Raw genomic sequence first — 13026 nt, 5'->3', positions numbered from 1 at the left:
ACAACAAACGCATAAAAAAAGAAAGAAAAACATGTCTAATATTTATAAAACAATGAAACGCCGACCTGCTGAAGTGGTATACATTACATTTTATAGCATTTACAATTTTTGACGAATTTTGTTTGTCATAAGGGCTTCTGGCTTAATGTTTGATTTAATCAAATTAGATTTGTAGACAAATGTAATGCTTTCTTTTCTATTTTGAGAATGATTGTGTCTAATACGCGGAGATATCTTAACTTTAGTACAAAATACCCATAAAGTCTTTTTTAATGTATTTTGACAAAATAACTGTAGAGTCATTATGAATTGACAGTATGTAATATAATCATACAGTACTGAGATTATGACGGAGATGATCTTACAGCATCTGTTGACTTTAACCTCACCAGTAATAGTATTACCACTGACTTCCATTGTACGGATGTAAATAATAATAATAATAATAAAACCACTGAGACATTTCTCAAAATATCTCAAAAAAGTAAGTTACAGTAAACGGTATTAAATCTTCATCCCTTAAAGGGACAGTTCACCTTCTGACGTCATTTTAGTTTTTTCAAAGCCGAATTTCTTTCTTCAGCTGAACACAAAAGAAGATATTTTGAAGAATGTTTGTAACCAGACAGTTGATGAACCCCATTGAGTTGCATGGTGTTTCCTCATATGTGTGTGTGTGTGTGTGTTCAGCAGAAGACAGGAAGATTTCCGGGTGAACTGTCCCTGTCCGCTGGAATATTGAGATGTAAGTTTCTCAGGTTTGGTGTGTATATGCTTTATTATTGTGCGAGTGAAACTGAGCTCCAGGGTTCAGGACACACCTGTGTTTCAGGTGATCATCATCATCATCATCAGTGGTGAGACCGGTAGAGCGAGACGTTTACTATACACACGGGGATCTCAGACAAACTGCTGGAGAGTCAAAGATACAAGCGATTCGATTCTCATTCATATATTAGGCTATTCTTGCTCAAACAGTAGTGAGACTACCGCGGGGCTAGTTGTCACACACTTGTTTTAAATACTTCCACACATGCATGACGAAACTTTGTGTATTTACTAGTTGCCATATCAACACTACACAGGGAAAAATTACACCAAAATTCAGACATCTGAAGATACCACTGAACATTTATGTATCCATAGCAATAGTAAATTTCTTACCTATGTTAAAGTTTCATCTTTTTTGTTTGTATATTTAAAATTAGACAAATCTGATCTTATTTTAATCTTATATCTGTTATTTAACAGGTGAGATAGTTGAGTAATGCTGATCTCACCAGCAGAAGAAACTCGCAGGGTTTAAACCGGGGCATGTTGTCACACTGCGTTACAATGAGCCCCTATCAGAACTATAGTATTCTATTCTATACTTTTATTAATTCTATTGAGAAACCAGGAGAAAAAGGTGAATAAAGACAGAGATGTTAAGATATTATTCATTAGCTGCTTTCAGGGGTGTTTGTTGTCAAACGCAAAAATTTGTTTCTTTTTAATTATTATACAATTCCATTATTTTATATAAAAAAAAAGTTAATAGTTGTATTTTAGTTTGTCCTGTATATTCTTTGATTAGATCAGCTAATATTTTAATCTTGTCATATGGTGGTCATTATAATGAACCCCACCTATGGGGCATGTTGTCACATTTCACTTTCATTCTTTTGAGGGTAAATAAAAAAAAATGTATTTACTGTATTAATGAAACAAAACCACATTGTACTAGACATGAGTGAAATTAATGAAGGGAAAAGAAATACTCTGCATCCTAAGTAGGTTTGCACAAACTGTGAAAGTCTGAAGTGTAAGGTTGTGCCCCGCTCTCTCCTACTCTACAGTTTAACAGCATATAAACACTGAAGTCAAGTTTGGACTTTCACTTTATTCAAATTACATGTTAATCTGAGTTCATGGATCAAACGGGCCAATCAAGAGAAACCTGTGAACCCGTCGCGAGTCACGTGACTGCTGCCGCAGCGATGCTGAGGGTCACGTGATGTTCTCTTAATCTTACAGCACACATCTTCTGTTTCTTTCTTTCTTCTGCTCCAGATCTCCTCCAAACGCGCTGGTCCTCCATGAATAAATATCAGAACCCATGGCAAATTTGTGCAGCATCTGATTGCATCTGAATTATTTCTATTAGACAGCATCAAACTGAGTGTGTAAGTGCAGTGATAGACACTGAACAGTGTTTCTGGCAGGATCCGTTATGGAAATATTCTCTGAACATTCAAAACATTCTTGGTGATGATGTGAACGTTGAGGGAACATTCTATTTCATCATGTTATTATGGCAACGCTACGTTCGAATGTTCTCTGAACGTTCTGAAACATTTAAAACCGTTAGATAAACGTCCAAATAAAACCTTTCAGGAAAAAAAAAAACATTCCATGAAGGATCTATACATGTTCCTGTACTTATGTTTTGAAGCATGATTAAAGACTTTGATTGCGCTTCTATTATTTGCTCATAACTCCGAGAACATCAGCTCTGGACTGCGTCACTCAGCCGGGAACAGGGAAAACACATCGCAAGAAATAACGGTAACACTTTATTTTAGTGTCCTTGTTACATATGTACTTACTATAGTAATAACAGTAAATTATGCATAATTACATGCAATTAACCCTCAACCAAAACCTAGCCCTATAGTAAGTACATGTAGATAATTATAATTACTCAATACTTAAATATATAAATACACTGTAACAATGACACCTTGAAATAAAGTGTAACCGAAATAACACACCTGACTGAGAAGTAAGAAACGAGGTAACGCTTTACTTTGAGGTGACGTAGTTACACGTCATTCCGTGTCACCTCAAACCGAGGTCCCCGGATCACAGCTCTGGTTTTGTTCAGAATTTTTCTGAAGAAAGACGAACATAAATAGTGATGAAAGCCACAATATTAAATATCACAGATGTATATTTACGGAGTAGTCCGCTATTTTGTAGAGATGTTCACCTGAGATTGTGGAGCCAAATTACAGGGGTGAATAAATGACGTTAGAAAGAGAGCTGCTTAATAATTTATTATTAGATTTGTGGATCTATTAGTGAAATCTGTTGACTTTATCAATCTTTGTTGCATTTATGCTAACAGTGACAGCTCAAAAATGGAAAAAAGCACTTGCCTCAAGTTTGCATGCCTGTAACTCAAGAAGAATTAAAGATATCTTAGAATCCTTATAGATTCTGGTTCTTAACAAACTTTTCTTTTGGCATCTTGATTTTAAAGGCCCTCGATGGTTCAGACCCAGAGATATGAGATATGGAGATGTGCATGCGGCTCCATCAGTAAACTGGTCAACTGCACACATTTTCAGTGGTTAAAAATCAAATGTGGGTCACTTTTCATACAGCTGATTCTTCTGAACAACAAATAATGTTAAAAAATAGAATTGCATTGAACTTACCTGTCTGAGTGTTTTTATTACGTTGCCCTGCCTTTAACTCTAAACGTATTAAAGATATCCTAATATTCTTCTAAATTCCCATTCATAATGAACTTTTCTTTTGTAATCTTGATTTTTATCAGGCTCTATATAGTTCAATCCCGTAGATACTGGATCTCAAAGCAGCTCAATGTTCAAATTGTTGAATTTTATTTTCAGTGGTCAAGAACCAAACTAGTTTTCTAAACAGCTGATAGTTATTGTGTTTAAAGAAGAATGTTTGAAGAACAAATATCACAAAATGGATTTAGTTTCCCTCTATCAGTGCCAGAAACAGACATTTTCCCCAAGTTTACATGTCTGTAACTCAAGAAGTGTTAAAGATATCTTAATGTCATTTTAGATTCTTGTTCTCATGAAACTTTTCTTTTGGGATCTTCATTTTTAAGGTCCTATATGGTTCAATCTCATAGATACAGGGATGTCAATGCGGTAACATGATATTCTGCGTATTTGAACTCCTGGTAGCTTCAGAATGAACAAAATCCCATCTTTCAAATATCAAATATGCAATTCTTTTGATAGAGGGAAACAATATGCATTTCTAGTTTCAACATTGTGTTCTTTATATAATCAGCTGTATGAAAAGTGACCCACATTTGATTTTTAACCACTGAAAATGTGTGCAGTTGACCAGTTTACTGATGGAGCCGCATGCACATCTCCATATCTCATATCTCTGGGTCTGAACCATCGAGGGCCTTTAAAATCAAGATGCCAAAAGAAAAGTTTGTTAAGAACCAGAATCTAAAAGGATATTAAGATATCTTTAATTCTTCTCGAGTTACAGGCATGCAAACTTGAGGAAAAAAAACATGTTTTTTTCACAAGTGCTTTTTTCTCATTTCTGAACCGTCACTGTTGGCATATTTACTGATACAAAGATTGATAAAGTCAACAGATTTCACTGATTGACCAGCCAATATCTGTGGAATAATACAATAAAGTCTAAAGTCATTTCTACACCCCTGTAATCTGGCTCCAATTCTCTGGTGAAAATTGTCATTTTTTCCCTCTACAAAATGTTGGATTACTCAGTAAATATACATCTGTGACATTTAATATTTTGGCTTTCATCACTATTTATGTTTGTCTTTCTTCAGAAAAAATATGAGCAAAATCAAAAATTTGAGCTGGGAAGTTTCTGAAATATGGTTGATTTAACATTAATATTAATAACAGTAAATGATGCATAATTAACCAAACCTTAACTCTACAGTAAGTACATGTAGTTCATTAATATCACTCAGTACTTGCATCAGTACAATGCAACTCCTCTTGAAATAAAGTGCAACCAGCAATACTGCTAATAATAATAAAGTATCTGTGTAAATGAAAGATTCGGAAGGTTTCCCTCTTGATTTGATTTTAATTATAAGAGTTCAGCATTCTCTAGTTACATTAAATGCTCCTCTTTCGTCACTGTGGAAACACACGCCTGTGCAGAACTAACACATCTCTAGCGTGTGTGTGTGTGTGTGTACTCTCCATGTATCCTCATAAATACTATAAATACACACCATTTGGAGAAGCCTAAACAGAAGCATGTGCCAACTAATGTACAATACAAACTGAACTTCGAAATCAAATCTCCAGTATGAAATTAAGAAGAGTCGTCCCTCCAGAAGCAGCATTAGTTGCAGTCCGAGTGTGTGTGAGACGGGCGAGAGCGTCCCGAGCCCGTGACCACAGACCAGTGTAATTACAGGACTCAAACATCAGCTTATGTACATATAAATACAGTTTAGAAAAGACATCGTCATCATCGTCATCTTCAGTGTGTGTGTGTGTGTGTGATCCTCTGCTGTGTCCAGCGGGTGGCGCTACAGGACCGGTGTGTGTGTGGAGCAGAGAGAGAGCGAGGTCCTGCACACACACACACACACACACACACACACAGGTATTGATGGACATCAGTCACTCCGCTTTCTTGATGAACATCTGGACACAGAGAGAGCGGGAATCACATGGGGAAATACTTGGCTATATATAACAGAAAAGGAAAAATGCATTTACAATTATTAAAATACAAAATATATTACAATAAGGTTCATTAGTTCATGTATTAACTAACATGAAGTAGCAATGAGCAATACATTTTTTATTATAGTATTCATCTTTGTTAATGTTAATGAAAATCCAGCTGTTCATTGTTTGTTCATGTTAGTTCACAGTGCATTAACTAATGTTAACAAATACAACCTTTGATTTAATAACGTATGAGCAAATGCTGAAATTATTATTAAGATTAATAAATGCTGAAGAAGTATTGTTCATTCATAGTTCATGTTTACTAAGGTAGTTAAGTATTATTAACTAATGAAAATTATTTTAAAGTGTTACCAATATATAATATATAAATAAAATTACATTGTAACAAATTAATGTAAAATTACATTTTCTTTATTCAGGGATGCACTAAAAATGTATCAAAATGAGTGACGGTAAAGACATTTATGATGTCACAAAAGATTATATTTCATATAAATGCAGTTCCCCCCCCGACTTTCTATTCGTCAAGGAATACTGTATAAAGTTTATCAGTGTTTCCATAGAAAAAACTTGTTTTCAATATTTGATAATAATCATAAATGTTTCTTGATCATCAAATCATCATATTATAGTGATTTCTGAAGGATCATGTGACACTGAAGACTGGAGTAATGATGCTGAAAATTCAGCTTTAATCACAGAAATAAATTACACTTTACTATATATTCACATAGAAAACAGCTGATTTACATTAGAATAATATTTCACTGTTTTTACTGTATTTTGATCAGATAAATGCAGCTTTGATGAGCAGAAGAGACTCTCAGTTAATATTATATTACAGTTAAATTATAATAAATTATAAAAGAAATTAATTTAAACTAAAATCCAATGCCTTATACTTTATATTATCTTACAATTATATAATATTTTGTTGCTCTTTTTACTGATTTACTATGTGTAAAACTCTAAATACAGTATATGTAATTTCTCAGTTTGTTTTATCATAGTTGATTTGTGTAATTTCTTGTCTTGTCTGTGTTTGTAATCTATTATGTTGTATATGGTTCTAATCTTGATGACCTTTTGATATATTGTACAGAATCTTGGTGCCATAAAAATAAAGCTGACATTGACATTTTTACCTGATATATGTTACAATGGTCAAAAAACCCAAAACGGAATATATATATATACAGTATATAAACACGATGCATTAAAAGCAGGGGGTGAAAACATTTGAACAGGATGAAGTTGTCTTATTTTGTTTTAACATCAATGTTTTTCGTTTAGTACTGCCCTTCTGAGCCAACAGAAGACACTTGCATGTTCCCGGAAGACAAATTAAGGACAATTTACCTTGATCTTCAAGTTCAAAAAGTCCTTCAAGTCCCTCACATTCAAATCTCACAAAGAAATCCATAAGAGGAATCAGCATTATAATTTTATAACAAGTATCAAATTCCTGACCTCAAGTATTTTGGTTCCAGAATTTGATTCCAGGTTGAATATATAAATATTGTCTTGAGATGAGGAGGATGATGTAGTGAGCCTTACCTCGCTGAGAATGACCCACACCGGAGAGTCGGTCAGTACTGAGAGTCTCAGAGCCTCCAGCGGCCCGAAGGAGGAGTCCACCTCGCCCTCCGCCATGCCGTTCTCAAACCTCCCTGAGGACACACACACACACACACACGCTGTGACACGATCCGCACACACATTAACACATTCAACTCTACTGGGATCATGTGCGAAAGAGCAGGCTGAGGCAGATCGGGACAAACCCTCATACTTTAAACGAGGAGTTCACTTCATAATTTACTCTCCCCCTCGTTATCCAAGATGCTCATGTCTTTCTTTCTCCACTTATAAAGAAATTAAACAATTTTGAGGAAAACACTCCAGGATTTTCTCCATATAGTGACTTCAATGGAGTCCAACGGGTCGAAGGTCCAAATGTGAGTTTCAGTGCAGCTTCAAAGTCTCGACACGATCCAGCCGAGGAATAAGAGTCTGATCTAGACAAACCAGCGACATTTATAACTAAATAAACATTTATATACTTTTAACCACAAATGCTGGTCTTGCACGAGCTGTGATGCGACACACATTACGTAATCAGGTTGAAAGGTCAAGCTTGATGTAGGCGGAAGAACAGACCCAGTGTTTACAGAGCGAACGTGCAAAGACTAAGTCTAACGCCATTTACAAAATAAATAAAAGTTAAAACGACGATGTCAGATGATTTTGAAGTTGGAGGAAAATGAGATGAGAGTTTTTCATCCTTCTGTACATTTATAAACCGGAACGTGACCGTTCACCATGATTACGTAATGTGTGTCGCATCACAGCTCGTGCAAGACCAGCATTTGTGGTTAAAAGTATATAAATGTTTATTTAGTTATAAATGTGCGCTGGTTTGTCTAGATCAGACTCTTATTCCTCGGCTGGATCGTGTCGAGACTTTGAAGCTGCACTGAAACTCACATTTGGACCTTCGACCCGTTGGACTCCATTGAAGTCACTATATGGAGAAAATCCTGGAGTGTTTTCCTCAAAAACCTTCATTTCTTTTCCACTGAAGAAAGAAAGACATGAACATCTTGGATAACGTGGAGGAGAGAAAATTATCAGGAAATTTTAATTCTGAAGTGAACTAATCCTTTAACTGATTCAGTTGAAAAACACACCATTGAGAGCGTACTGTACCATAGATGATTCCCTGTGAAAACACACCAAATAAACCGACATACAGCAGAGCAGGATACAATGTCATTCGATTTTGGATGATAAATATTTTGAATAATTCGCATGTATTTTTCCTTGTTCCTGCAGTGCTGTTTGGATTATATTCAGCACATTTATGACCGAAGGGAAACTAGCGCTCTGACACGCTAACGCTCTGACACGCTAACGCTCTGGGGCTCAATCAACCCTGAGGTGCAGTAATCAGACACACATACACATATAATCATAATCATGAGAGGGAGACAGCCGAACACATCAAAAAACACTTCAGCTTCTCAGAACCAAGATTTGCTAGGATTTTCCCCATGGATCTGGAGTGTGAGTTCAGCAAGAGAAAGACAGAGAGCATTCAGGATTCACACTAGGGCTGGGGACTGACACAAACTCAATATGGATCAGATACAATATGGATTCATTTATATATATATATAAATATATATACATATATATATATATATATCTCAGGTACACGTCAATTTTTTCAATGGAGAAAAACAAGTTGAATGGGAACCAGTTGGAACCATACATTAGGCTAAAGGTTCAAATTAACAACTGATTCATATTTAAACATTTAAATTGCACACAAGGCAGTTTTTACTATCTTAAAGTTATAACTTTTTAATGACATTATGTTACTACTCCAATTAGTGTTTTGAAATGTAAACATTTGTTTTCATGACAGATTTATTCAAACATAGAGGAACAGGTTAAGTTAAAATATAATGAAAATGTAATAGTGCGTATATTTATCAAAAGGCTCCTTATGTTTCCATCTGACTATCGAGTTTATGGTTATTAAACAGCTTTTCTGAGGTAAACGTGACGTTATATTGTTTTATTGACGTCTTTCAGCGGTTGAAACAGAGATTGATGGATTGCATGAGACATGATTGATTCAGGAAGTTGTTCTGTATCTTCTGATGTTCAGTGATGTTTATTTGCTGCTGTAACTAGTAGTAAAGAGGAGGAGATGATCAGTTCATCTGTCACACACACATTAAAAGACACACAAACTCACATTTACTGACTGAATTAAGTGATGAAACTGACAGAATTTAAAAGCTGAGATTTTGTTTCAAATCAAAAATAATAAAGCACAAAGCTTATTGTGATTATTGACTGTGAGGAGCTACAAATAACGCTGGCGCTCTCTCAGGAGAATGTCACTGTGGAGCCGCTTTAATAGCGCCATATGATCTTGCATCAATTCTGCATCGTTTAAATGAGTGAACAGGTTCAAGATGGTGAAAACAAGACCGGAGTTTAAATAAAAATAAAAACCGGCAGAAAGGATAACTTATTTAAAGCAAACCAACACAGCAACACGTGAATCATGCAGATCAAGCAGAATCATGAATACTGCTGCTGTATTAGTGTGCACTTCACAGGTGTGCACGTCACAGGTGTGTACTTCACAGGTGTGCACGTCACAGGTGTACACTTCACAGGTGTGTACGTCACAGGTGTACACTTCACAGGTGTGTACGTCACAGGTGTGCACTCACCTATTCTGATGAAGCCGTCTTCTGTCCGCTGGTACTTCGGCGTCTTCTCTCTCCCCTCCTTCAGTGCTTCTTTCTCCGACTGAATATTCTGATCAAGAGGGACAGAAGTGTTGAGTGTTTCAGCATGTAACACACACACACACACACACACACACACACACACACACACACACACACACACACACACACACACACACACACACACACACACACACACACACACACACACACACACACACACACACACACTCTCACTTGCTCGCTCACTTACCCAGACTCACTCACTCAGATACTCACACACGTACTCTCACTCACACTCTCTCACTCATTTACATTTAATTATTCAGCAGATTAAACTAAGCAGGGCAACAATGTGGAAGTGCAGTGACCAGTCCCAGTTAGTCCAGCACAGGACACGTAGCAAGGTGTTCTTTTAAAAATGGATATAGAATAGTAAGTGTGAGTATTAATGGGTTGAAGGTGTGACGAGAGAGATTCAGCAGTTTCTAAAGGCTTGAGTCATGCAGTGAACAGTCCAGGTAAAGCTCTGTGAAAGTGATTCTGCGCCTCTTTGGGATGATGCACCACAAAGCTTCTGGAAGACACATCGGTCTGAAGTAATGAGTTTAGGAATAGGGGTGCAGAGCCATTAATTAGATTAGTCATCTAATATAATTAATGGTTTCTTTCCAATTTATCATTTTGTAACACAACTGGTACTGTTTTGTTAAGCTCAACCCATATTATGTTTCTTGAATGTGCAGGTTTAACAGTAACCAAAATTTGGACGCAAACTAGCTAGTCCTAACTCTGTGATGCATTAATTTAGACTAAATATGCATCTCACAACTTTAAAACTATATTCAGATAATAGAAAACAAAACAAATATTGGTAACAGGGTTGCAAAAGTCTTTCATTCTATTAAAAAAGTAATCATAAATATATTTTCAAACTGACATCTCCAAATTAATGTGGAAGCAACATATATACAGTATTTTTAATATTTAATATCTGATAATGCCAGCCATATCTACAGAGCGGATCATCAGAGAGACTTCAGCTTTTGCTTTCATCAAACCACCTAGCAACCACCCAGAACATCCTAGCAACCCCCCACAGCACTGGGGATGAGTTTTGCACAGACAAACACAACTCTTAAAAATCTCATTTAGCCCTTTATTCTGTTGCATGCAATAATCTCTATATGAATGAGCAGTTTATGAAAGCGAGTGCAACTGTACTTTCCCAGATCTGAGGTGATATTCCTTTATTAAAAAAATTTCTGTCTTGGCAGATATTTTTTAGAAAGTGATATATTGAACCAATCTGTGTTTCTGCTTTTCTGTCAAGATAAAATAAAAATGACAGCAAAAATAATTCAAGTGTGAAGGACGCATTAAAGAGAAGTGACGCAGGAGGCCTGAGCTGACATTTAGAGGGAGGAACACTCTTACATATAAAGGTTATTTACTGGCATTGATGTTTCCATCAATTACCTCTAACATCCATGGAACCTTTCCATTGCACAAAAGGTTCTTTACAGTGGAAAAGGGTTCTTTCGATTTTTTTTTTTTTTTAATTCTTAATGCTTAGAAAAAATTGTTCTTTTAAGAACTGATCACTGAAAGGTTCTTTGGGGAACCAAAATTGGTTCTTCTATGGCAAACTTTTGGAATTTATTTTTAAGAGTGCATGGATTTCAAAGGTTCTTTATGGAACCATCAATGCCAATAAAATACCCTTTATTTTTATGAGTTAAGATCAGCGCACAGATTCACTGCAGCTGTTCCTGTTGATGGAGGGCATCTCCAGCACTCCATTGGTTCAAGTTTTCCCTCTCAGCAGGTCCTTCAGGGTGTAGTGGAGGAGTGAGGTGTCTAAGACCCAACATCGAGCTACTGGAGTGCCTCAGGGCTCAGTGCTGGGACCACTCCTCTTCTCCATCAACATGTCATCACTAGGGTCTGCAGATTTGCCTTTTACAACATTAGGAGGATCAGGCCCTTCCTTTCGGTGCTAAACAACTCCTGGTCCAAGCTCTTGTTCTATTCAGACTGGACTACTGTAATGCTCTCTCTTTCCAGCATCATTTTCAAACCTCTGCATCTGATCCAGATGCGTCAGCAAGAGTGTCTTTATCGAAACTTAGAGACACACGTCACTCCTCTCCTCATAAAACGGCACTGGTTTACAACAGCCGCTCACCTCAGATTCAAGGCACTGATGTTTGCCTACAGAACAACCACTGGCTCTGCTCCCTTTTACCTAAACTCACTACTCCAGACCTAAGTGTCTTCCAGAAGCTTGTGTTCTGCACATGAACGGTGTCTTGTGGTGCATCATCCCGAAGAGACACAAAATCATTTTAATGGACTGTTCCCTGCTGGAAGAACCTGAGCTTCTTTTTCAAGAAACGGCCAAAGACACATCTTTTTCATCAACACTAGACCCATTAATACAAACACTTTCTATTCTATCTATTATTTTAATCATTTAATGTCTCTCTCTCTCTCTCTCTATATATATATATATATATATATATATATATATATATATATATATATATATATATATATATATATATATATACATACATACATACAGGTGAAACTCTTTAGAAAAATTAGAATATCATGAAAAGTTATAATTTTGATGATTATGACTTACAGCTTATGAAAACCCCAAATTCGAAATCTCAGAAAATTTGTATATTACATGAAATCAATAAAAAAAAGGATTTTAAATACAGAAATGTTGGCCCTCTGAAAATTATAATCATGTATATAGTTATATATACTAAATAGATCAGTTTCACCTTTTCATTTGAATTACTGAAACTGTTGCACAATATTCTAATTTTTCGAGTTTCACATGTATATAGTATATGAAGCAAAAATGCAAAAATATTGGGTTTACAAACATTGTGTCAGCGTCCCTGGCAACTGTAACTTTTTGGACAGAAACGCTGTGTTTTGACTCAAAAGAAGACAAATATGTTCAAAACCCCCAGAAGAATGACACTCTAATTTCCCAAACTGCATTAACAGCATAAAACAGACCACAAATACTCTTTTCTCCAGGGCATTCCCTGCCAATTTCCTATATCCGGCTGAATTCCATAAACATCCCTTAAGGGAGCTTTACAAAGAGGGAAATGAGGAGAAAAGAGAGATATAACAACCCGGCAGGGAGGAGAAGCAGAAACCAGCGAGAGAATGAGAGATATTAAAGGAGGCTCTCTCTCTCTCTTAGAAAATCCCGCGATTAGTCTTGTGGTGAAGGTCCGTTTCCGGCTGTAATCTTAAATCACAGTGCCGCC

General features: G+C 36.2%; 1 protein-coding gene across 2 annotated transcripts in view; it reads right to left on the bottom strand.

Moving 5' to 3' along the window:
• Positions 1–4810: 4810 nt before the first annotated feature.
• Positions 4811–13026, bottom strand: part of mgat4b (alpha-1,3-mannosyl-glycoprotein 4-beta-N-acetylglucosaminyltransferase B) — a 196656-nt gene continuing 188440 nt past the window's right edge. For both annotated transcript variants that reach the window (XM_077217239.1, XM_077217238.1), the window contains exons 13-15: positions 9707–9794; positions 7011–7123; positions 4811–5402 (exon numbers count right to left, since the gene is read on the bottom strand). In XM_077217239.1, coding sequence (XP_077073354.1) covers positions 5379–5402; positions 7011–7123; positions 9707–9794 — 225 coding nt within the window. In that variant the 3' untranslated portion in view covers positions 4811–5378. The remainder of the gene's footprint in view (positions 5403–7010; positions 7124–9706; positions 9795–13026) is intronic.

The sequence above is a fragment of the Siphateles boraxobius genome, unplaced genomic scaffold, assembly GCF_051911475.1.
Source record: "Siphateles boraxobius isolate OS27281-9 unplaced genomic scaffold, OSU_SipBor_1 70, whole genome shotgun sequence".
Classification (NCBI taxonomy): Eukaryota; Metazoa; Chordata; class Actinopteri; order Cypriniformes; family Leuciscidae; genus Siphateles; species Siphateles boraxobius.
This window is presented reverse-complemented; position numbering and strand designations above follow the sequence as displayed.